The sequence below is a fragment of the Ovis canadensis genome, chromosome 16 (assembly GCF_042477335.2).
Source record: "Ovis canadensis isolate MfBH-ARS-UI-01 breed Bighorn chromosome 16, ARS-UI_OviCan_v2, whole genome shotgun sequence".
Lineage (NCBI taxonomy): Eukaryota > Metazoa > Chordata > Mammalia > Artiodactyla > Bovidae > Ovis > Ovis canadensis.
The window spans coordinates 46,872,296-46,896,621 of NC_091260.1; the positions used below are offsets into that span (position 1 = coordinate 46,872,296).

General features: G+C 38.4%; 1 protein-coding gene across 1 annotated transcript in view; it reads right to left on the reverse strand.

Moving 5' to 3' along the window:
• Positions 1 to 22,159, reverse strand: part of C7 (complement C7) — a 57,008-nt gene extending 34,849 nt beyond the window's left edge. Inside the window, exons 1-6 of the mRNA XM_069555810.1 lie at positions 21,911 to 22,159; positions 16,029 to 16,084; positions 14,393 to 14,468; positions 11,508 to 11,649; positions 9,805 to 9,952; positions 8,682 to 8,820 (exon numbers count right to left, since the gene is read on the reverse strand). Coding sequence (XP_069411911.1) covers positions 8,682 to 8,820; positions 9,805 to 9,952; positions 11,508 to 11,649; positions 14,393 to 14,468; positions 16,029 to 16,084; positions 21,911 to 21,916 — 567 coding nt within the window. The 5' untranslated portion in view covers positions 21,917 to 22,159. The remainder of the gene's footprint in view (positions 1 to 8,681; positions 8,821 to 9,804; positions 9,953 to 11,507; positions 11,650 to 14,392; positions 14,469 to 16,028; positions 16,085 to 21,910) is intronic.
• Positions 22,160 to 24,326: the final 2,167 nt, after the last annotated feature.

The following is a 24,326-nucleotide window of genomic DNA, read 5'->3' on the forward strand; positions in this document are numbered from 1 at the left end:
GCCTTAGATGGAACCAAGAATCTTTCATCATGGACCCCTTATCATGGACACTTTCTTCGCATGATCTTCTCCAAAAGACAAAGCTCTTCATTAATGTAAAACAACAGTGATTCTAAGACCAGGCCTATATGACTGTAAAGAATAGAGTTCATTATAATAATTAAAGACAAAGCTCTTCATTAATGTAAAACAACAGTGATTCTAAGACCAGGCCTATATGACTGTAAAGAATAGAGTTCATTATAATAATTACTTAGTCCATATTATAACAATTAGTGCATTATTAGAATTACTCATTGTCAAGCAGGAGACATAGTATTAATAACAGCAATCCCATGGGATTCACAAAATATGTTTGTGTACTAACATCTTGCATTTTCCTTTAATGCCAGCATTTAGCCCAAAAGTGAGCAAATTACCAGAGTTACACTAACGGAGACCTACAAAGCAGCTGGCTCTTGACTTTTCATCCAATAGAGGGACACAGAGATGCAAACAGGTGATATGAACTAGTTAGATCTCTGGGGCTTTGTTTCTGAAATGTTCTATATGATCAGTAGTGGATTTAAATTTCTAATTCTGTTAGACTTAAATAAATGCTAGGATTGGAATTGTCTTTCCTTTGCTAGATGGTAGAAGAAAAAGCCATCCCAGAAGAATTTTAAAACAGACAACAGGATAGTCACATGTGGCTGAGAAGTGACAGCTCCAGCATTCATGGAGAAAACTATCATTTCTTTATCCTTTATTTTGTCCTAGATTAAGTGTCAAAATGAGGGCTGTAAAGTAATATAAATGTTGGAAGCATCCAGTGGAAGGTAGGGTAATGAAGAAGTGAGCATACATCCCATCTAAGAGAGTCTAAACATTCAAACCCATCAGACAGCTTGTATGTTACTATAAGTTCTAGCATTGATAGATATCTGATGTTTCAGGAAAATAAATATATATATATATCTAAATCTTCATTAAAAAACTTTACTTTTTTAAATCATAGGCAACTAACTTGCTCAAAATGTGAGTCACCAGGAGAATAAAACAAAACATGCAATATGACTCTCAGTCTGTTCTGTATGAATATTCAAACCAGTAACTCTCCTTTCACAAGTATTTGTCTTTTATTATATGTTTATATACCTCTGTATTTAAAATCAAGGTATAAAAAATGCATAGAAAACTTAAACGATGAATATGATACACTTTTTGGAGAAGGAAACAGCAACCCACTCCAGTACTCTTGCCTGGAAAATCCCATGGATGGAGGAGTCTGGCAGGCCACAGTCCATGGGGTTGCAAAGAGTGAGAAACGACTAAGCTACTTCACTTCCACTTTTCATGATACATTTTTAAAATAAAGCTAAAAAATAAAGTACAGTATTATGCAGCCATCGTAAATGATGCTTGTGAGGACAAACTATTCATGTTAAATGAAAAAGCAAGTATAAATGTGATATTTAGATATCCTATTAATTATAAATATGCAAGTATATGCTCAGTCCAAAAAAAAAAAAAAGACTAGAAAGAAATTCAACAGCAGAATGCCAGGAAATATTATAATACTTTTGTCACTACTCATGTTAAAAATTAGGCATGCCTTCTGAAAACATGCCAGGAGAGAAGAAAAAATGGATTTAGCTATACCTTTTATTTCAGCATTATTTTCAATATGTTATGCAATTGACTTGCTTAAAATTCAAGTGCAAAAATTCAGCTCAAGTCAAAATGAAGGCTACACTATTATCCTTGACTACAAAGAGGACATTATTGCTTTTGGCTGCACCATTGGCATTGGCGTGTGAGAGCTTAGTTCCCTGGCCAGGGATGGAACCTGAGGCCCTGCAGTGGAAGCACTCAGAGTCTTAACAACTGGACCTCCAGGCAAGTCTCAAAAAGGACAGTATTAAAAATGTATTAGAGATTTCTAGAGTCATTAGATAGTGTCTCAGTCATATTTGGTCTTGGATAGACACAGAAGTTAGTTTTTCCTTTCTTAAGAAAGAAAAGTTATCTACCTTCCTGTCAAAGCAAAAAAAAAAAAACTCTTTTTTTCTTATCTTCAAATGCACAATTCAAATACTTGATTCGTGATTTATGCACATAAGCCTCTTCAGAACATGAATTCAGCATCTCCTCACTCCTGTGAACTCTCCACATTGCCACAGGAATCTTTTCTCCAGGTAGTGTGATCTTAAATTTGCTTCAATTAATACCCTCTTCATTCTGGCTAAGATCCTGAATTCCCCCAGACTGAGTCTTCCTCTGAAATCACAATTCAAACATCCTACACTCTGACTTTTTTACTCTTTTAACTCTCATTCTACTATTGCCAGAGCTTATTATTCAACTTCATAGAAAGAAGCTCTGCAAGTTACTTTCCCTTCTCTTTCCCTATCAGCACCTTCATTTTTTCACTTCCTTCCTGTTGTGGGTAAGCTTCATGGTTCATGACTTCAACCATTCTCATGCCAATGAACCTAACTCTTGCCAATGAGCCTTGTCTAGGTATGTCCTGCCACAGTATTTGCCAAGCAAAAACTCAACTCTAGTTCAGTCCTCACAGCCAAGCAGCTTAGCACTACTACAGAAAAATCACACAACTATCAGCTGGTGTTATGATAAGTTCATTCATGATGTCTAATTTCAGGGGAACCCTCAGTACATGCCAGCAATCCTAAATCTCTAGCCAATTCTTCCTCCCATTCCCTACAGTATCAGTTTCAAAAGTTCTGCACCCATCTCAACCCCTGACCCTTACAGCCATTTCTTTCACTCTTAGAAGATAACCTTAATCTCTTTCTTTACAAATATTCCCTCTGTCAGACAAGAGACTTCTCGTACTTCTGGCTAACAAATCTAAAACCTTATGAACACCCTCACTTCCTTTCTGCACACGTGTTCCTCTTCCTATCTAAGGCTAATTTCTCTGACTTCTTTCTATATCGCATTTGTTCCCACCTCTCCAAAGGACCAATTAAATCGATAACTCCCTGTCTTACAGCTTCAAGTTTTCTTTCTCTACTGGCTCGTTTCTATTAACACTTACACATATTCTGGGGCTTCCCAGGTGATGCTAGTGATAGAGAACTTGCCTGCCAGTACAGGAGACATAAGAGACACAGGTTAGATCCCTGGGTCGGGAAGATCCCCTGGAGGAAGGCATGGCAACCCACTGCGGTATTCTTGCCTGGAGAAGCCCATGAACAGAGGAGCCTAGCAGACTACAGTCCATGGGGTCGCAAAGAATTGGACACGACTGAAGTGACTTAGCGCACAGACACACACACTCTAATCCTGCCAAAGTAAAAGGCACTACAGTGACTCCAAAGTCACACTTCTGGCCTTCACACCCTATAGCTGTCATCTCCTAAAATAGTAGATGATACTACCTACTTACTTAGGTTATTATAAAGAAAAATAAAGGTACATTTAAAGCACTTGAAGCAGTGCTTAGTATACAGAGGGCTCTTAATATATGTGAGCTATTTTTATCATTATTCAAATTATTTTTTTGTTAACAAAGTAGATTTTGAAATCTTGGACAACTAGACTCATACCTTCAGAGGATGCAGAGGATCAGATAACTAAGCATTAGTTAAAATTTCCTTTAGAATATGTTTTTGCTATTAATTTGACAGACATATCTGATCTCTAAATAACAAAGTGAAGTAAATCAAAGACAAATATCACATATCACTTATATGTGGAATCTAAAAAACTGACACAAATGAACTTGTTTACAAGATAGGAACGGACTCACAGACATAGAAAACAAACTTATAGCTACAAAGGGTAGGGAGAGGGATGGTAAATTAACTGGGGATTAGCAGATGTCAGCTACTAAATATTAAAATAGATAACCATCAAAGTCCAACTGCATAGCACAGATAACTATATTCAATATTTTGTAATAAACTATAATGGAAAAGAATCTGAAAAGAATATACATACATATATATATTTAAAGACTCACTTTGCTATACACCAAAAACTAACACAACGTTGCAAATCAGTTATATTTCAGTAAAAATTTTAATATTATGAAGTACATCCAAGACCAAAACAGGAGGATCCAAAAAGTTATTTTCTCCACCCTGATCTTTGCTCACTCCCATCTGCAACTCATTACATGCTGAGAATAAACAGGACTGTCTTTCAGCATCTTCCAAGCTGCACTAAGCAGGGTGGCACCTTCCCAAGTGACCAGGGAGCAGGAATGTGCTTGAATTTCAAAGGCTTCCTTGCAGTAGGAAAAACATGAGCAAACAGAGAACAAGCATAGCTTCAAAGTAAGCGGCCTACGTGGTACGAAACGGGGTTTGTCCTGGATAAGCTATCAAGCTGATTTCGAAAACAGAGAGTCGAAGAGAGACTGACCGATTCTGTTTTCTTTTTATTCACTGATGTTTATGTTCCAACAAGCCAAAAGTCATGTTCTACCTGAAGAGGGCTGAATCTGCAGTGGCCCCCAGTCTGTCTGAACTGAGGAGAACATCGACCACCTCCATATTGGCACCTGGGTTTCGCACTTGCCTGACTGACTCACTGCCTGCTGCTCCCACCTCACTTCCCTCGGGCTGAATTCTCAAAACATCTCTACTCTTCACTCAATAACAGGCTGTAATTTCCCTCTACCTCTGACAAACGTTCCTTCAAATTCAGTGACTGGAAAGGCATTTCAGATGTCAATCCAAAAACCAAGCCACGCTGTGAAAAATGAATGGCAGGATTATGCTGTTATTAAATTATTTTTCTTCTTCGGAAGTAGCAGGCTTCAACATGTCTTCCTTCCAATCATGTCAAAAGTCCTCTCCCTCATTATTTCCTCTGTTCTATAAGTGTATGTACACACACACACATACACGCACGCACGTGTGCGCACGTGCACACACACACACACACACACACTTCTCCCCCTTATAATAATGAAAGAATTATCAACACATTACCCTAGGAATAAGAGGAGAAAAATCTCTGTGCATATACCTAGCTCACATTCTCCCTTTAGGCCAAAGGATAAATTACATGTTTTTCACCATGTTAGAATCTAGAGTTGAAAAAGCATTTAATACAATACATTGGGAGAGTAAAATGAGCTTCCCTGGAAGATCAGCTGGTAAAGAATATACCTGCAATGCAGGAGACCCCAGTTCGATTCCTGGGTCGGGAAGATCCTCTGGAGAATGGATAGGCTACCCACTCCAGTATTCTTGGGCTTCCCTGGTGGCTCAGATGGTAAAGAATCTGCAGTGTGGGAGACCTGGGTTCGATCCCTGGGTTGGAAAGATCCCCTGGAGGAGGGCATGGCACCCCACTCCAGTATTCTTGCCTGGAGAATCCCCAAGGACAGAGGAACCACATGGGCTACAGTCCATGAGGTCACAAAGAGCAACTAAGCACAGCACAGGGAAAGTAAAATATACTAGAAAAATGAAGGGCTGTGAAGTCTGACATACTGGCGTGTGTGCTAAATCACTTCAGCCATGTCCAACTCTGTGCAACCCTATGGACTGGAGCCTGGCAATCTCCTCCGTTCAAGGGACTCTCCAAGCCAGAATACTGAAGTGGGTTACCATACCCTCCTCCGGGGGATCTTCCCAACCCAGGGAGCAAACCCATGTCCCTTAGACCTCCTGCATTAGCAGGCCAATTCTTTACCACTAGCACCACCTGGGACACGCTGGAACCGAGCCCTAAGCCTTACCACGTATTAATTTAGTGACTTAGAGCAAGTCAGTTGAAGTCCTCTGAGCCTTGATTTCTACTTATATAAAACAGTAAAATATTATTTACCTTCCACAGATATTGTGAAGATATTGTGATTAAAATTATACAAATTTCTTAAAATAGTACGGATGCCACCAGAGGTATTCAAAACTTGGTAGCCATGATCATTTTTCAGATCTGTTCCACTTTCCATTTTCATGATTCAATAATTTTTAAGTGTAACTTAATTCCATTATAAGTTGGAGGTTTGTGGGTTTGCTCCTTATAATCAGAACTGCTTTCTGAAGATGGTTAATTTTGGTAAACTAAAGGCCCTTCCCTTTGAACATTCTAATAGTTTTGCTTTACAAATTTGGGAGTAATCAGTAAGCAGGGTTGAACTGGAAAATTTTGAGTTCTTGGAAGATGAAAGGAAAAGCATGAGAGAGGAAACCTTGGAAGAGAAGAGCAAGAAACAGGCTAAAACAGGATGAGACCAGAAACTTCTTTTTGTTGTGGTTGTGGAAGGACAGACAATTTAAGATGGAAGATCGCAACTGTTTTTGTTGAATGAGTTGGCATTGCTACAGCAGACAATCTCTATGTTCCCTTTAAATCTTCAGGAATTTCCCCTAAAGCCATTACGCTTTTGTCTGAGTAGATTTAGGTAGTGTATATGACAGAAACAGCCCACAAGAAGCAGAGGAGACCTCAAGATCATAAATGAAGTTTAAAAGCCTGGAATACAGATGCTGGCAATGATGTGGAGCACAGGTCACTCTTCCACACTGCTGGTGGGGTATAGATGGACCATATATATATATCCATTTTGGAAACTTTGGTAAAATATAACCTGCACATAACCTACAAGGCAGCCATTCGAGTTCCAGGTGTTTGTCCTAGAGAAACTCTAGCTCATTGGCATGGAACAACTCATGCACAAGAACTTTCAAGGCATTTTCATAAGAAAAAAAAAAAAAAGCAAACTAGTAAAAATGCCATCTATGTCAGCATGAATAAATCTCAAAACTAATCTTGAATGAAAGAACGATTCACAGAAGAAAACATACTATATGATTTATCTGTGTAAGTGGCAAAGAATAAGCAAAACTAAATCACAAATTTTTCTTTAGGACAAAAACATATGGGATAAACATATACAGGAAAACAAGGAAGTGATTAATATCAATGCAAAATGTAAGATAGTGGCTACACGGTCTGTACAGGTGGAGAGGATGCGACAGAGAGGGGTAGATAGAAGCCTTTAAGTCACTGGCAATACTCTATTTCTTAAGGTGGGTGCTGGGCATACATGAGTCCTGTTTGTATAATTGTTTTGTTGTCCAATTGCTAAATCATGTCCAACTCTTTGGAACCCCATGGACTGCAGCACACCAAACTTTCCTGTCCTTCACTATCTCCTGGAGTTTGCTCAAACTCATGTCCATTGAGTCGGTGATCCAACCATTTCATCCTCTGTTGTCCCCTTCTCCTCCTGACCTCAGTCTTTCCCAGCATCAGGTTCTTTTCCAATGAGTCAGCTCCTTGCATCAGGTGGCCAAAGTATTTGAGCTTCAGCATCAGTCCTTCCAATGAATATTCAAGATTGATTTCCTTTAGTATTGACTGGTTTGATCTTTTTAGTTTTCTCCAAACTGCAACTATATGTTATTCACACACTTCTGTACATATGAAATATTTCATAATTGCTGCCACCAGAGGGAGACTCTGTGGCCAGCAGAGGCCTCGTTGTGATAGTGCTGCTTCCTGACCCACTTGTCTTCAGGAGTTATTACATTAGTGACATCCTGGAGCGTGTGCTCTGTTTTGGAGGGGATATCCTGAATATTACAGGGAACGTGCTCCTGGCACTCCGAACAGTGGAAAAGAATCCACTGGGTGACATCATTACCCTGGTGGCCAAATGGAGGCTGCAGATACAGAAGGAATTTGGGATCTGCCATATCAGAGCTAAAGATAGTTCCCTGCAGCTAAAGATAATTCCCCCACCAAGGACTGATCTCCCCTCAACCTCCACAGTGAAAGCATGGAGTCCCAACCACTGGACCACCAGAGAATTCCTTATTTTGCGTTTTTAAGTAATGTTATATAAGTGATATCATACAGTATGTACTTGTGGGCTACTTTAATTCAGCATAACTTGCGATTCATCCATGTTGTAGTGCGTATGAGTAGCTCATTCCTTTGCATTGCTGGGTAGTATTGTATTGTGTGGATGTAATATCTATTCACTTTTGATCTATAATTGGATTGTTGTCAGTTTTTAGCTATCACAAATAAAGCTGCTATGAACATCTGTGTAAAAAAAATAAAAAATAAATGCATTTTTAACCTTGGCAGTGGTTAGGAAATTATCACAATCAGTTATGACCAGAGTCTTGAGTTTTAACACCCACACAGGAACAGACCATCAGGTTCTGGGAGCATGGAATTGAAAATGAGACAATAGATATTTCAGCGCGAATGACACAAATTAAAAGTATTATGGCCCTGTACCCCAGAGTTAAAGAATCCTGTTCTTAACAAACTAGAGACTATAATATAAAAGAAGTAGACTCACAGATAAGGACAACAAACTGAGGGTTACCAGTGGAGGGGGTGGGGGAGGGGGCAAAACCAGAGGGGGAGAGGAGGGGGCACAAACTAGGAGGAGGTGTAAGATAGGCTCAAGGACGTATTGTAAAACCGGGAATACAGCCAGTATTTTTTTTAACAACTGTAAATGGAAAGTAACCTTTAGAAACTGTATAGAATGTTTTAAATGTTTATGAATAAATAAAACATTTTTAAAAGGAAAATGTATTCTTTTTACGCTCATATAAGACATTTATAAGAATTGATCGCATATAAGGCTACAAGTAAACTCTCAACAAAATATCAAAAAGCTCAATATCATAAATAATGACCTCTGGCAACAATTTACAGACTAGAAAGAAATTAAATCCATAATTCAGTACCTGGAATGTGTAGGAGAGGATATTTCCACTCAGTCTGTAGAAATCTCTCCCATCCCCACTATACACCTTTCTGCATTGACCACCAAAACTTTTGGTATTGAGGACTTGGTTTCTAAACTGGCCTGTTAGCACATTGTAACTGTTAAAAAAAAAAAGAAAAAGCAAGAAGAAAAGGCTGTTAAGCAGTTGTTGAAACAGGCATCATTAGTGAACTCTGGATATTCTTGAAACACATTACAGTTAAGCATCTCTGGGCAATCTCAAATAAAACCTCCTAAAGCATACCATACATTACCAACTCCCCTTGATTGGTATAATGGCTAACACCAATAAATGGGGAAACCCAAGATCTTTTTAGCCCTAAGAACAGATTTAGGAAACACACAGCTCTTTTGTATCTATGGCAACAGCTGGTTTTGAATTGCATCTTTAGATAAAACCAATACAATTAAGATTACTCTTGAGGAGATAGAACTCTCTACAAATGAATTTCAACTAATTGGCCCCTTAGCATGCTAACTGGTATACTCTTTGGCGTAATTTTACCACTTTTCTGTTAACAAATTTCACATCTATCAGTCTCAGAGATTATCTTAAAACCTTGAAACCGTAACTTGAGCCTGACCTTTAAAAGTTTTTCAGAATTCTTTTTGAAAAGGCAAACAGGATCATTCTAACTTCATTTGAAAGTTCCCAGCTAGCTGAGACAATTACTTTTCATCCCAACACACTTTCTCTTTTCTTCCGCTGCTCTCATTCTGTGCTCTCTCACTTCCTTCGAATAGCCCCACATCATTGAATTAGTTCTCCACCCCATCTCCCTCTCCCATAGGGTGACTGGCTGGCCAGGTTTCCCCAGGTCTGAGGGGTTTCCTTGGATGCAGGATTCTCAGTGTTAAACCCAGGACACTCCAGGGACAACTGGTCCTTCTGTGCTTTACCGCATATACTTACAGGTGTATATGTAGGAATTTTTTTAATGTTTCAGGATGTGGCAAAGAGTTCTAAGCAAAGGTTGACTGTTAGTTAATTTGCTATTATATTTACCAAACCACAGAATAAAACACAACAAAATGAAAACTACAGCTCTTAGATGTATACAGGAAGCCACCCAGCACCTTACCCACGTCCAGTAAGCTCTATGTTGGGAGGAGGTTTAACAACGTCACAGGCGGGTCTGCTCTCTGCATCCTCGCATCTGTCTTCATCAGCACTATCCTCTTCACAGTCAGAATCCCCATTGCAAACCAAAGATTTGCTGATGCACTGACCTGAACACAAGACCATCCACCACACAAAAATACAAGAGGAAAAAAGGAAAACACTACCTGGGGTCAAAAGGTTTCAGCCTGAGCTCCCAACACAGTACTGATACTCTAGTGTGAATTTAAGATAAATCCTCACTGCCCAAGGAATGAGTGCTGATTATTTTGGTCCTCATTTTGCAACATGCAAAATTGATTCTGACCTTGCATGAACAATAAAATTGAAAATAGAACCCAAATTCAAATTCCAGGCTCTTATCCATAACCATCAAGCATTTTGGTCTCCAAAATCATACAAGGTCAACCATTGGGAAGACAGAGTGACTTCCTACTCTTCAACTTTTGATTTCTTTTCTGAAATCACTGATGAAGATGCCAAAGTCCTGCCTTTCTTGATATTTTAAATATATATGCTTTGAGAAAATGGGGACTGGATTAAAAAAATAAAATCCAACATTTATTTAGCATCTTCTTTGTTCTAGACACTCTTAGGTGTTGGGATGCAAGTAAAAAGGAATTCACCAGGCTTTTCATACACTCTACAATCTAATAGGAAAGAGTGTGACGATAGATCATTGCAATTCAGCAGTATAACTGTCATGATAGATACAAGCTGAGAGTACCAGAAGCACAAGAGGAAACACTAGAGATACCAGATGATCTAGCCCCTGCCCCCCTCCCCAGTATCATCTCCAGCCATTCTCTTACCAGTTGCTTACACCCTAGTCATACTGGATCACTTACATAAATCAAAGGTCAATCTTTTGGCCACCTCCACTGACTTTGCAGATAGTTTTCTCAACCTCAAAGGGGTTTCTCTACCTCTCGCCTACTTGTCCTTCAAAAATCAGATCATATATTATCTTCTCTCAAAAACCACCACTCCCCCACAAACTATGATATATGTCCTTCATCTGTGTCTTTATAGCAAGCATGGCACAAAACTGTCCTGCTAGCCCATCCCACTATGCTGTCATTTGACCCAATGCAACAAACATTTGTTGTGTGTCTACTATGTACTACACACTCCAGATGAAAAAAACAAAGGAAATAGAATCCACATCTTCAAGGAATTCACAGTCTACCAAGAGACACCTGGGAGACCCAAGACAAGAGGTCAAATAATATCCAATCCAAAATTATGTTTCAGTCCCCTAGGGATGACCTGTATCACTCCTTAATTAACTAATTAGAGTTGTTTTTCTTGTAAACATAAAAATAATTTGGGCAGTCATATTGTTTTTGCCTGACTTCAGTCTTTATTCCAGTCTCCTTCTACATCTTAACCAAAAATGCAATGTCAAGAACTGTTTGGGTCTGTCAATAGCCATGTTTCTTTTCAAAGAGTATCCCCATCTTTATTACCGGATGCCACCCATGCATTTGAAAGAATGATAGCTGAATATGCAAATAATATGCCAATAAAAATCCAACTGATTTGGGGGGAAACTGGTATAGGCTAGTATAAGTGCAATAGAACTCAACAGGTATATACTGAGCAAGTTAAACAAATAACATCTGAATTCACCCTCTGCATGCTGAGCCTATGAGAAGCAAATACCTGAGAAACACCTGAAACGTTCTCCACATCCTTCTTCTGTGGGACATCCTCGAGTAGGTTTACATGGTTGTGTTTCAAAAGCACTTCCCACACAGGAATGGCCACCATACTGTCCATAAACAGCAATCGACCGCCTGCGAGTCTAAATACAAAACAAACACATCTCCAGTATCTCCAGGTTCCTTTATCTGAGAAATAAAATCTGAGATAAATGAATACATTTGGAGAAATGACATTCATAAAATTTTTCTGGTGTACTACAGAAGTAAAACGTCCGAAATCAATGAATCCAGAAACCCACTTGTCTTTGAGTCTGGTGACACTTGGGTTATTATTTCTAGAGCACTCCCAGTTTATAATTATGCTTAGGGTTGAGTGAAAAAAAAAATAGTGAATCTTTAAGAAAGAATTCTGGGTAGAACTATAAGCAAATAGATCACAATACAGAATGATTCATTTTTCACCAAAGCAATGTACCAAGGGTTAACTAGAAAAGGTGAAGTGAATTTGGCTGGAGGAAGAGTAAGGGTACTAGAAAGGGGAGCTAAGATGAAGTGGAGTTAGGGAAACCTTTAGAAAAGTGGTGGAAATTGATTTGAGCTGAACCTTAAGCCTTCTTCAGGAAGGCAAAACAGTCCAGAGAGAGATATAGGCTACCATGAAAGTCAAATTTACAAAACAGAACCCTAAGTGGTCTACAGATGAAGGTACATCTACACTGAAACTTCACTAGAAATCCAAAATCAGTGATCTGTGAAATTAGAAATATATCAAATGCACCTGCTGGGGGTAGGGGTAAAAAAAATTAGGGGAAATCACTAAGCCAAGTGTGAAAACTAATTCATCCTAAACTTCATTCATTCAATATGAAGACATGTATCTAGTGTTTAAACAAAAAGAAAGATCTACAAAATCCTTTTCCTCTCCAAAGGCAATCAAAGGTACATCTTTTAAGCCTCTTATCCATTTATTAATCTTACCCATTAATAACAATGGGCAAAATCTGAGATTCCAGAAAGTTTAAACCTTGAGCAAAGACCAACAGGGAAGACTATATATATATATAAACCAAGGTTGCATCTATTCATTCATCCTAAATTGAGATTACATGTAATTTGAACTTTGAGCAAGTTTGCATCAGCCTGGGCCTGGTTCTGGCACATTTCATTGCACCTAAGCAGAGAAGTCATAGAGGAATGAGTGAGGAATGGAGCTCAGTACACTTTCTCAGTTAAGTTTTTAGTTTCTGTGTTTAGTAGAAGACATCTCTTATATGTGGCTTAGAAATGTGTGCTTTTCTGAAGTTCCAGAGCACAGATTGTGTTGGTGTGTAAGTAATGTTTTCCTTCTCCACAGATACCAGCGTGACCTTGATGGCTGGCTACTCTCAGCGTCTCGTTCTCACCTGTCAAATTCTGATCCCATGACCTCATTTTCATTTTCACTTGTCTCCTTCCGGATGAAAATTCTGTTTTTATAATCTGAGCATGATGACCTTCCCTCAAAACAATTACTCATATGAAAAGTACCTTCTATCCACCTCTATTTAATGTTCTTTCTTAACTTGTTTTTAAATTCTAAAAGTGTTTTCTGAGATTGGTGTTTGTTTGAATTTTGTCTTGTTATTCATGTACCTGTTTGCCTGTAATCAGAATTGTCATCTATTATATTTGCCAGAAGCCAAATTCAACACTTGTGTAATTTATTTTGTAAATACCCTTCATGTAGATACTAACTAAATGCTTGAAAATTGTGATAATGGTGATGCTCCCAAACATAAATTATCTTCTATAATATGGTTCTTTTAGTACTTCTAAATGATTTTTAAACACACATTTTTATCTAAACTGAACCACTTTTCAAATGCTTTATGAATATCAAATCATGCTGTATACCTGAAATTAATGTTATATGTCACTGTGTCTCAGTAAAAAAAAATTTAGTCATTCAAATGTTCAGAACCTTTGAAACAGCATTATATTTTTTAAATTATCCTAAGACGATTATCAGAAAAAAGACATATCTATATACAAAAATGTTCATTAAAGTTTCATTCATAATTACAAAGTATGTAAGTAAACTAAATCTCAAACAATAAGAAAATGGATAAAGAAGACTGGTATATTCATATAATGGAATATAATACAGCTGTTAAAATGCACACTGATAGCATAATATTAAGTTAAAATAGTAGAATACAAAATCATGAACAAATGATCCTATTTTAAAAATCATTAGCACACAGAAAGAATAAATACTAAAATACTAATATATTGATTTCTTCTAAATGGTAGAATTATGAGTAGCATTTTCTTTATACTCTTCTGTGTTCTCTCCAGTGAATAATTTATAATAAGGAAAAAGTAGACATTTTAAAGGTGCTCTATAAGCTAAAAGTCAAGTCAGGTTTTTTATTTATATTACTTTTGTATTAAACTTTAAAACAGTGAAAAATGTTTGACTTTTCATGGTCGTTCACTATTTGTTAGGTAAAATTAAGCAACGATTTTGCTACTCTTAGTGTTTGTTTCAACTGAAAAGCTGAATGCAAGAAATATGAAATTTTGGATTATTTACTGACTTCATTTCAAGCTATTCCATTTCTCTGATAATGAAAGAATAAGTGAGTAGCTTTTAGCTTCTCTCCCATGTATATTTCTAGGCTCAAATGTAAGATTTAGAAAAGTTCTTCAAGAAAAATGAGAATGCAAAAAATTTTTACTACAATATTAATTAGTAAATAAATCATACTTTTCCCCTTCAGAATTACTAATTACATTTTCAAAAACCATACAAAGTAACATTCAAAAGTTAATGTCATTTTGTTCATACCTAAGCTATTTTGGCATATGAATAAAAAATACAAAGTTTTCATGTGGTCCTACCTGAGTCTTGGTACAACCATTGCATTCTGACCAAGGAGCATAGGAACCCCACTGGCAGTTGACTGGCGAGGAGGCACTGCCATAGTGTTGAATTGTCCATTATAAAGCCGACAGAAAGGTAAGAGAGAAGACATAAACAATAGTCAAGAATAGTCAAAAGCAGTCAAAAATTGTGAAGCAATTTTTGCTTCACCAAAAGGATCTCAAAATACATTTAAAAATACATAGGAAGGGCTCACTTTTTCAGAGGTTTATTAAATATCATTTATAAGATATCTAGAATGTTCCAGGCACTATTTAGACCCTAGAGCTATAGACATAAGAGATAGGATAGGACATCCCTGATGGGACAGTGGATAAGAACCCACCTGCCCATGCAGGGGAAGCAGCTTCCACCGCTGCTCCAGGAAGATTCCATTTGCCTCTGAGCCACTAAGCCTGCAAGAGGCAACTACTGAGCCCACAAGCCACAACACTGAGCCCGAGCGTTGCAACTACTGAAGCCCGAGGGCCTAGAGCCTGTGCTCGGAAACAAGAGAAGCCCCCAAAATGAGAAGCCCAAGCACGCCAGCGAAGAGTAGCTCCTGCTCACCCCTAGAGGAAGCCTGTGTGCAGCAACGAAGACCCAGAGCAGACAGAAATAATAAATAAATAGACGATGTTTTAAAATGAGATAGTATACTGATCATTGATGGAGGAAAGGAAGAAGACATAGATGTGCAAACGAATAATTAGAACACAATAATATGGTCACAACGTGACTGTGACCAGCACATTCTCAGTCGCTAAGCCATGTCCCACTCTTTGCCACCTCATGGACTACAGCCTGCCAGGCTTCTCTGTCCATGGGATTTCTCAGTCAGGAATACCCGAGTGGGTTGCCATTTCCTTCTCCAGGGAATCTCCCCAACCCAGGGATCGAACCCGGGTCTCCTGCCTTGACAGATGGACTCTTTACCACAGAGCCACCAGGGAAGCCCCATGATCACAATACAATACAGCTAATTAGATAAATTTACTAACAGAATTGTGTACTTTATGATGTGTTGTGGAAATACAGATAAGAGAGGGTCCAGAAGAGGGGTAAAAGTGAGAACACATGGAAGGAAGGTGTTACGGCCTTTAAGTGATTCTGGATGATGAAGAGTTATACAGAAATTTAACTGAGAGACAATAAGCTGTAAAATGACCATATAAGAGGTAGGAAACCAGAATCTGGCAGCGGCTAAATGGATGAGAACTTAGTTCTACATGCTCCCCCTGTTTATTGAGGCTACTTTCTCAAGCACACACCCAAGTACAACAGGGGCAAGTTGAGCTCAAATAATTCCACTCAGATAATAAAATACACGTGGAAAATGGTGAGCTGACTCTTTCACAATGCTTACAACGCAGAAAATCTTGAGGTGTTTTTAATCTTCGGGTTTCTTCCTCACAGTGAATAAAATAAAGTAAAGTAAGAATAAAAATAAAACATGCTTATTCTATCATTGTCTTTCCTGAAAATGTGGAAAGAAACAAAGTGTGTGAGGGAAAAACATGCTCACACTGCAATGTAAAAATCAGACCACAGTTTCCTCAAAATAAATGAAACAACTGTTAATGATTTCCACACACAATCCAAAAAAATTCTCACCTTGAAAAAACTTGAAACTCTCCTATAAATCCCACCAAGAAGAATAAAGTTATTGCCTAGGAGGGAAAAAAAAACAATAAAGCAATATTTGAACTCGCATTGCTTTAATGAGTCAAAAGTGAATACATTTGTACAAATCAAGATTTGTGAGTTGGGAATAAAAAGAGTGAAAGAATCATGGAGAAGCTCAATGATTCTGCTCATCTTACAATTTTTCATTTTAAATAAAAGTTTAACACAAAAATCTTGAGCTCACCTCCCACGGTTCATTTCTGTAAAGACTACTAGGCATTAGATGATATCACAGACAAATAAATTGGAAAGACTCCCCAGAAGTTAAATAGTCACAAACATTTTTCTAGAGTCCCATCATCTTTTATTCCTTAATCCACACTCCTCTCTAACTTTGGTACCATGAGAATGCTGGAGTAGAGAAAGCCTAGAAAGAGCAGTTCCAAGGGTTGAGAAGGTAAAAAGGAACCAGTTTCGTAAATGGAGAAATCAAAAGTGGAGGTGGCATCGCTAGCCAGAGGAACCAAGATGCTCATCACAATCCCTGGTTCTATAGGGGGTACCCAAACACGACAGAGGCCTTTTATAATCATCTTTATGTGATAGGGCAGCCTAAATACTGAGCATCTGACAGGCTACAAACTTGTATGCAAAATGTAATTATATTTCATTTGAAAATCAAATGTGTCTTAAAAACAAATCTAGAAAGAAACATTATAAAGGAAAATAGTTTATTTCTGGTTGTGAAATTATAGGTGACTTTCATTACCTCATTTTTACTTTTATGTATTTTCCTACTTTGACAACTGAAAGTGTAAGGGAATACAATTCACATTTGTACTAGAGACTCTAAGAATATTAAACACATTCAATTCATAACCTAATATGTGCTGTGCTGTGCTCAGTTGCTTCTGTTGTGTCTGACTCTGTGTGACCCAATGGACTGTAGTCAGCCCAGGCTCCTCTGTCCACGGAATTCTCCAGGCAATAATACTGGAGTGGGTTGCCACGCCCTCCTCCAGGGGATCTTCCCAACCCAAGGATCAAACCCACGTCTCCTGCATTGTAGGCAGATTCTTTACCCTTGAGCCACTGGGGAGGTCCATATCCTGGGATAAAAGTCCTTAAATCATCTCACCCCACATTTTAACAGGCCAGTATTATTTCTCTTCTCTTGACCTCTCCAAACCTCTTTTCTCTCAGTAGTTGTGGAATGGCTTCTCATCATTTCTTCCAGACCCTTCCACTCACCTTCTTAAATCACTCATCCTCTTATTAGGTATCTCCCTTTCAGTTATAAAATCCTAGTTGCCTACTTCTGCCTTTTATAGTTCTACAAACCTTTTAGCTTATATTCTGATTAGCATACCATAAGGGCTGAGAAGTAACATAGCCGTGAGCACTCCAGAAATGTGAACAACGGTGGGAAAGGCTATAAACTTTTCTGATTTTTCAACAAATATGTGAAGCACATAATGTAAAGCAACAACTTTAAAAGGTTCTTTTGTTCTTAATTTTAAACTATAACTTTTTTTCTTTTTCAACACTACAGCTTTACTTGTGCTGTGTCAACTCATTTTTCCTGCCCTTGGGCAAGCCTATCTCACAACTTTATTAGTCACTCCCAGTCCCTAAAAGGGGCTTCCTTGGTGGTTCAGACAGCAAAGAATCTGCCTGCAATGCAAGAGACCCGGGTTTGATCCCTGAGTCAGAAAGGTCCAGTACTTTTGTCTGGAGAATTCCATGGACAGAAGAGCCTGGTGGGGTAGCAAAGAGTCAGACACAACAAAGCAACTAACACTTTCAGTCTTTAACATCATCACATTTTCAGAAAATAAAAATTCTGAAACAATCTAAGAGTAAAATTTCAATTTATCATCCAATTTTAAATATCTCTCCTATTCCCCAGTTCCTGTGGGAGGGGTGGTGTCCACTTCAAAATCTCTCCCTTTTATTTTCCTGCTTCCCTTCCCCACCTCCCCAGGACGCCTCTGTCTTCTTCAGAGTCAGAGTAGCAGGAGTAAGAGGGCAAGAGCAAAAAGGCTCTTGCTTGATCAATGCAGCTGCAGTCTGGTGATTGTAAATCAGACTGTGCTGGACGTTTGAATGCCAGCTATCTGTCCCTCACAATATTTTCGTCATTCTTTGAATATCACTCTTTTGGACATCTACAACCACTGTCCTCTGCCACAAATGATTCATCTCTTTGTTCATCTCTATTGACTCTCACCATTGCCTGCTTACTGATGCTATGTATTGGGGTTGCTTCATCCTGCAAGTGTCCCTCAGGGAGTCCCTGACAACCCAAGCCAAGCCCTTCTGCAAAAATCCACATCTGATCCATGGGATACCTGCATATCTTCTTGTCCTGTCAGGATGTAACTGATACTGCTCTGTTGACTTTGCTAAACACAGGGCAGTCAACCAGTCTGTTCTTTTAGATTTTCTCAAATGTGAGACTAGGGTGTACGTCCCCCTCCTCCAATGGACATAAACTTGCCTACTCTTGAGGATGGAGATGGCCAAAGGGTCACCAAACAAATTTAGGGCTACTTTTTGGTAACATTGCATTGAATGTGCAATATTTCACTTTAAAATGTGAGGCTACTAAGCACTTCTTATTCTTGGCCTTTGCCTCTCAGCCAAAACAGGCATCATGAAAAAAATCCATCTTAACATTCTACCGCATATTTTTTTTAATGTCAGTGGAGTTTTAGGGTATTCACTTTCACCAGAACTAATTTTGCTACTATTTTCCACATGTACCATGTGCTCTGGCATGTCTGACTCTTTGTGACCCCATGGTCTGCAGTCTGCCAGGCTCCTCTGTCCATAGGGATTCTCCAGGCAAGAATACTGGAGTGGGTTGCCATGCCCTCCTCCAGGGGATCTTTCCAGCCCAGGGATCAAACCCAGTTCTCCCACGTTGAAGGCAGATTCTTCACCAACTGAACCACCAGGGAAACTAATTTCCTCATATGCATATTATAATCCATGAAGATCTGCTTATCAGTAGTTCATGAGTTATACAAGCTGAATCTCTTAACCAAAAGAATTTCTTGAAAATTGGCTAGCTGGGTACCTGAAAATGAAGCAGTTATCATTCCCTGCCTTTGGGAAGAGTATCTCATCAAATGGACATGACAAAACAGTTACAAATTAATAAATTAATGACAAATAGACATACATCCGAGTTAACTCTATAAAAGAATTCCTTAGTTGAAAAGATACAGGACTTCGCTGGTGGTCCAGTGGTTAAGAATCTGCCTGCCAAAGCAGGGGACACGAATTCGATCCCTGCTCTGGGAAGATCCCCCATGCTAACGGGCAGTTAAGCCAGAGCACCACAACTAGAGAAAGCCCTCACGCAGCAACGAAGACCCAGCACAGCCATAAATAAATAAATAAAATTAAAAAGATATGGTATCTTGGCAGTGTGTAATGTAGCTAAGCTGGGGCCACATTTCACAGAATTCTCTTCTCTTCTTCTTTATGACTAAATGAGCATTAGCTCTGCCTCCTTCCTCTAACATTTTCCAGCTAACCACTGTTTCTCTGCTTCTAATTTCTCCACATCTGGCCTTTTACATTTGTCTGTTGAACCATGAACCCATCTAGGGTAAAAATAAAACACTAATTTCTGTAGCATGCACTGGGTTCCAAATGTCCAAATTCCAGAGGGAAAAAACCATGGAAAAATCCAATCTAATTTCTTAGCATACCCTAATTAGTATCTTGATCAGTAAATTTAGAACATAGGGCACCATACAGATGAAGAAGGAGGTAGATTTTAAAATAAATCTTCTTACATCTTTATTAGAAATGAACATCAATTTGTAACACTAGCAATAAAGAAATGCACAATGACATAATAATATGATTGAGTACTGAGTAGCCATTCGAAGCATGTTATAGCTTGATCAATGACAGGAGAACATGCTTATGATACAATGAGTAAAAAGATTCAGGTATAGATTGATAAAAATGTCATAAAATATATCTTATACATACTCATTTTAAAGTCTGAAAAGAAATAGATTAAAATGTTAACAATGGCTGTCTCTGAGTGGAGAAATAATAGATACTATCTTCTTTTTGAACTTAATTACCAAGATGGTAGTGCTATAATCTAGATAGGGACATTTTTAAAAGACACAAAGACCATCACAGTATAGTTGGTAGAAGATGGTGATAATGTCAGGTCAGCTTTGGGTGTGGTGAGGGAGCAGAGAGACCATCATCTGAGATATCATTGTGCTTGACCACATCCCAGCCCCATGAGAATCATGCTTCAGGTTTACAAACCCCAGGGACGAGGTTTCATCTCAGTCCAGGGACGAGAGAGTGAAGGTCTGGACCACAGTTAGATCAAAGCGAAACCCTTTTTGCTCTAAAGTCCTGAAACACTTCAGATCCAATTATATCCTATCCAAGGGATACAAAAAGTACCAGTGGAATCCTGGGACCACCTCTCTGAATTCAGTTCACATGTTATCAGGGAAAAGACAAAAGAATAGTCCTTCTTAAAGGCCAGACTTGGAAACCACAGTATATCACAAAAGCATACCCTTCAGATTAACTGTAAAAATATGAGTCTCTACTCTCAAATATAGGTGAGAACTCTGAATCCAGCTCACAAAGAAATCATTTATTTGTTGATATTTTATCAACCAACTGAAAGATAAAAGTAAATATATTACCCCAGTAGAAAAATATCATAATAATCAATGACTATGAACCCATCTTCAAATACAAAACAATTATTAAGATGTCTCATCATAAAATAATAAGGAAATTGACTGATAGTTAATACAAATATTAGGAGAAAGTATACTAGCTGCATGACTCTAGGAAAGGCATCCTATTCTAAGTTATCAAATGTTCTAAATTTTTAAATAAAAATACAAAACAGACAGAGATTAGATTATATCATAATTCTAACTTTGTACAGTTACTTGGCATTCTAGCATTATAACGTTAGACAAATTAACTTTGTGATTTGTATTTAATTTTCAATGACTTAATGAAGTGCAATTTCGCACATAAAATACTCAAGACCCATGTTTCCATCCTCCTCCATCCCCCTGGAAAGTGAGCACGGAGTCCCTACTGTACTCAGGCAGCATAGTTACAGCAAAAGAAATCTAGCAGCTGACAGGGCTGAGAAATTACTGCTCCAGCATTAGAATGTAAAATTTTAAAAGTTTAAATACAAAACTTTGCAATGATAAAATTGCAGTAGCAGGTTCAACTTATGTTTACATCCCAGAAATATAGTTTATGATAGTTACATCTATCTTTGGTCCTACATTTTTTTTTTCTTAACATTCGGCCATTTTGCATTAGGCCACTATGTGTTTTTGGTAACTCTTTATTGTCATTCCATTTATCTGTATCTTCTGCTCTTACAATCCTGATCCTTTCATCCAGATTCCAAATTCTAAAGTTCCAAGTTTCCAAATTCTCTCTTCTATAAAGCTGTTAGATAAGTCAAATCACAGGGATTCATTGCATGACTCCAAATCAAACAAACAAAATACATTGGAGGGAATTTTTCCCTAAGAAATAACAGTTGTGTTATTGTATTTCTTAACAGCTTTCTTGGGACTTTCATAAATACTGCTTCCAATCTCCGATTCCCAGACCTCTAAACCAATAAAATAAACTACAAGAAAAGAAAAAGAAATTCACTTCAGCTGAATTGTTAAATATATTTAATTAAGGATTTCTTAAAAGTCACCCTCATAACTTTCTATTTTCTATTTTCCCATGTCTTTTCTTTTTTTTTTTAATTTATTTGTTACTTAAGTGAAACCTTACTCCCTTTAGAGTTAGCTCTGTTCACAAAAGTAATGAAGTTATTATCTTACCTTCATGTTTGGGAAAACATTCAGGGCAGCAGAGAGAAGGAAAATGTCCTCCTCCAGCGCCCAGTGAATTTTCAGCAGTGGGAAGAGGCCAGCAGTCTACTCCCCGCCTGTCTCTCCCTGCTGGGGATTCACTTGGCATTCATATATAGAGCAAGCAGTTCCGAAACTTTGCTCTGACCCCAACTGGGTTCTCTGGGGACACTGAGAACCTGCCCTGTACTTAGTCTGTGTCTTGAGACCAGATGCATCTTATCAATTTGCACAGGCCTTAGAGACAGTCAGCTGGGACTGTTTGGAAACGTAGTTCTGAGGAAACATCTGTAACTCAAGAAAAGCAGAAAATATTCTCACTTCAATGTTTAAGTGGTTTTCAACCAAAGGAGACTGTGTAAGGCGAGGAATAAGCATCCTTCCTGTTTCAATTTATCACACAAAGCAAATGTTTTCATGATTCTCTAAAAGGGGGTTATACAGCAGACTCTGAGATTAGACGCTGTGGAAGAAAAAACTTACATGCCATTCTGTCACTCAAAATGGAAATGGAAATTCTGGAATGGAATTGTGTGTGTGTGTGTGTGTGTGTGTGTGTGTGTGGCCTAACACAATATAATATACATTTCCTCATGTGAAGAATGATCAAAAAGAGCACTGTGTTTTGCAAACATATTTAAAGGCATCACTAATTGCTCCCAAGAATCCCCCTTAACGCTGTGATATCCAGAAATCCTTTGATATCCTTTGGAAAGCTCTTGTCACGGTCACCGTTTCTGTCCAGTCTGTCTTCGGCTGTCTTGTCTTATTGTGCCAGATCCTCACTTTCCATGGCTTTGCATAGATTCTAGCAGTTCTCCAACATCATTTTCACAGATTTCATGAAAGGCTGCACTTTTGCAAGATTTCAGATTTTCTATTGAAGTTGAGCTAGTTTTATTTGTATGATTTAGCCAAATATTCTGATACTTGCTGTTAGGACATTATGGGGAGGAGAGACAGAAGCATGAAGTGGGAAAGGAAATTTGAATTTAGAGTAATTTTATAATTAAACATTCCATTAGTGACTATTTTTCAGTTTTAATATTTTTTATATCTAAAATGTCTGAATAATAAAGAATGACCCCACACACATTCTCCCTTTATAAATTAATGGTGATCTTCCAGAGACAAAACTTTCCCATCTTTCGTTCAAGCCATTAGTGATTTGTGTGGAAACAAATTTTTACCACAGAGAACAGGATGCTGATTCCTGAAAGATCTTTTTTTCATTCAGCTCCAAGTGCATGAATTCCAAATGTTGTGGACTCTCCTTAAGCACGCAGTGTGCATTTCCAAGTTCAGTGGCTGTCTTAGTTTGAGTTTTCCCAGAAGCGGATTCTGAGACAAGAATTCAATTGCAAGGGACTTGGGGATTTTTCTGCTTTGGGGGTTTTGTTGTGTTTGGGGAGGTTGTTTTGCTTTATGAAGTGAAGTGATCCTAGAAAGCACTGCTGAAGGATGAGAAAGTGAGAGTGAGAAGGAAAGGCAGTCAATAAAAGATATTTCAGCATGCAAGGTGCATGTGTGTGCTAAGTTGCGTCAGTCATGTCCAACTCTGTGTGACCCTATGAACTATAGCCGCCACGTTCTTCTGTCCACGGGATGGATTCTCCAGGCAAGTGTACTGGAGTGGGTTGCCATGCAGGGGATCTTCGCACCCCAGGGACTGAACCCACATCTCTTCTGTCCCCCGCATTGGCAGGCGGGTTCTTTATCACTAGTGCCACCTGGGAAGCCCAGCATGCAAGATCCTGAGACAATTACAGCTCAGTCCCAGTGAGGAAATCTGGGAACCACTGAAGAGCACGTTTCAGTTATTCCAACGAAGGGGTTAGGCTATATATACCAACACTCTGTTCATCACTGGTTAAGGGTGGCTCCTGGACTCACTGAATCTCTGACACTTCCAGTTTGAACTAAGTGTAGGTTGAACATACATCTCTAGCCAGGGGAAAAAAAAGACTTCCAGTAGAAAGTTTCAGGTATTTTCAGTATTTTCCGGTATTTGCAGAATATCAACAGCACCTGCCAAAGTAGTTTTCCCATTCACTCGCTCACGCATTCATTCATTTATTCTAAATTCAACAAATATTTACAAAGCGTGCATAATACGATAGGCTAGGGGCTTTGACAGATGGAAGCCTTGAGTAACATCCTTCTTTATCTTCATAACGTATCCTCAGTACAGAGGATGAGTCATAAGTACAAATGCAACTGCAATAATTTAGAATTTGCATTGTTCAGCTTCCAGAGACCGTATTGCAGAAATTAAATCTAAAAACTTTACAAAAACTTCCATTCACCAAGGGCTTTGCACTCACCCATTTCCACAGCTTTGCTGTCATATGAACAGTGTTTTTTCTTTCTAGAATTTCAGTGGAGA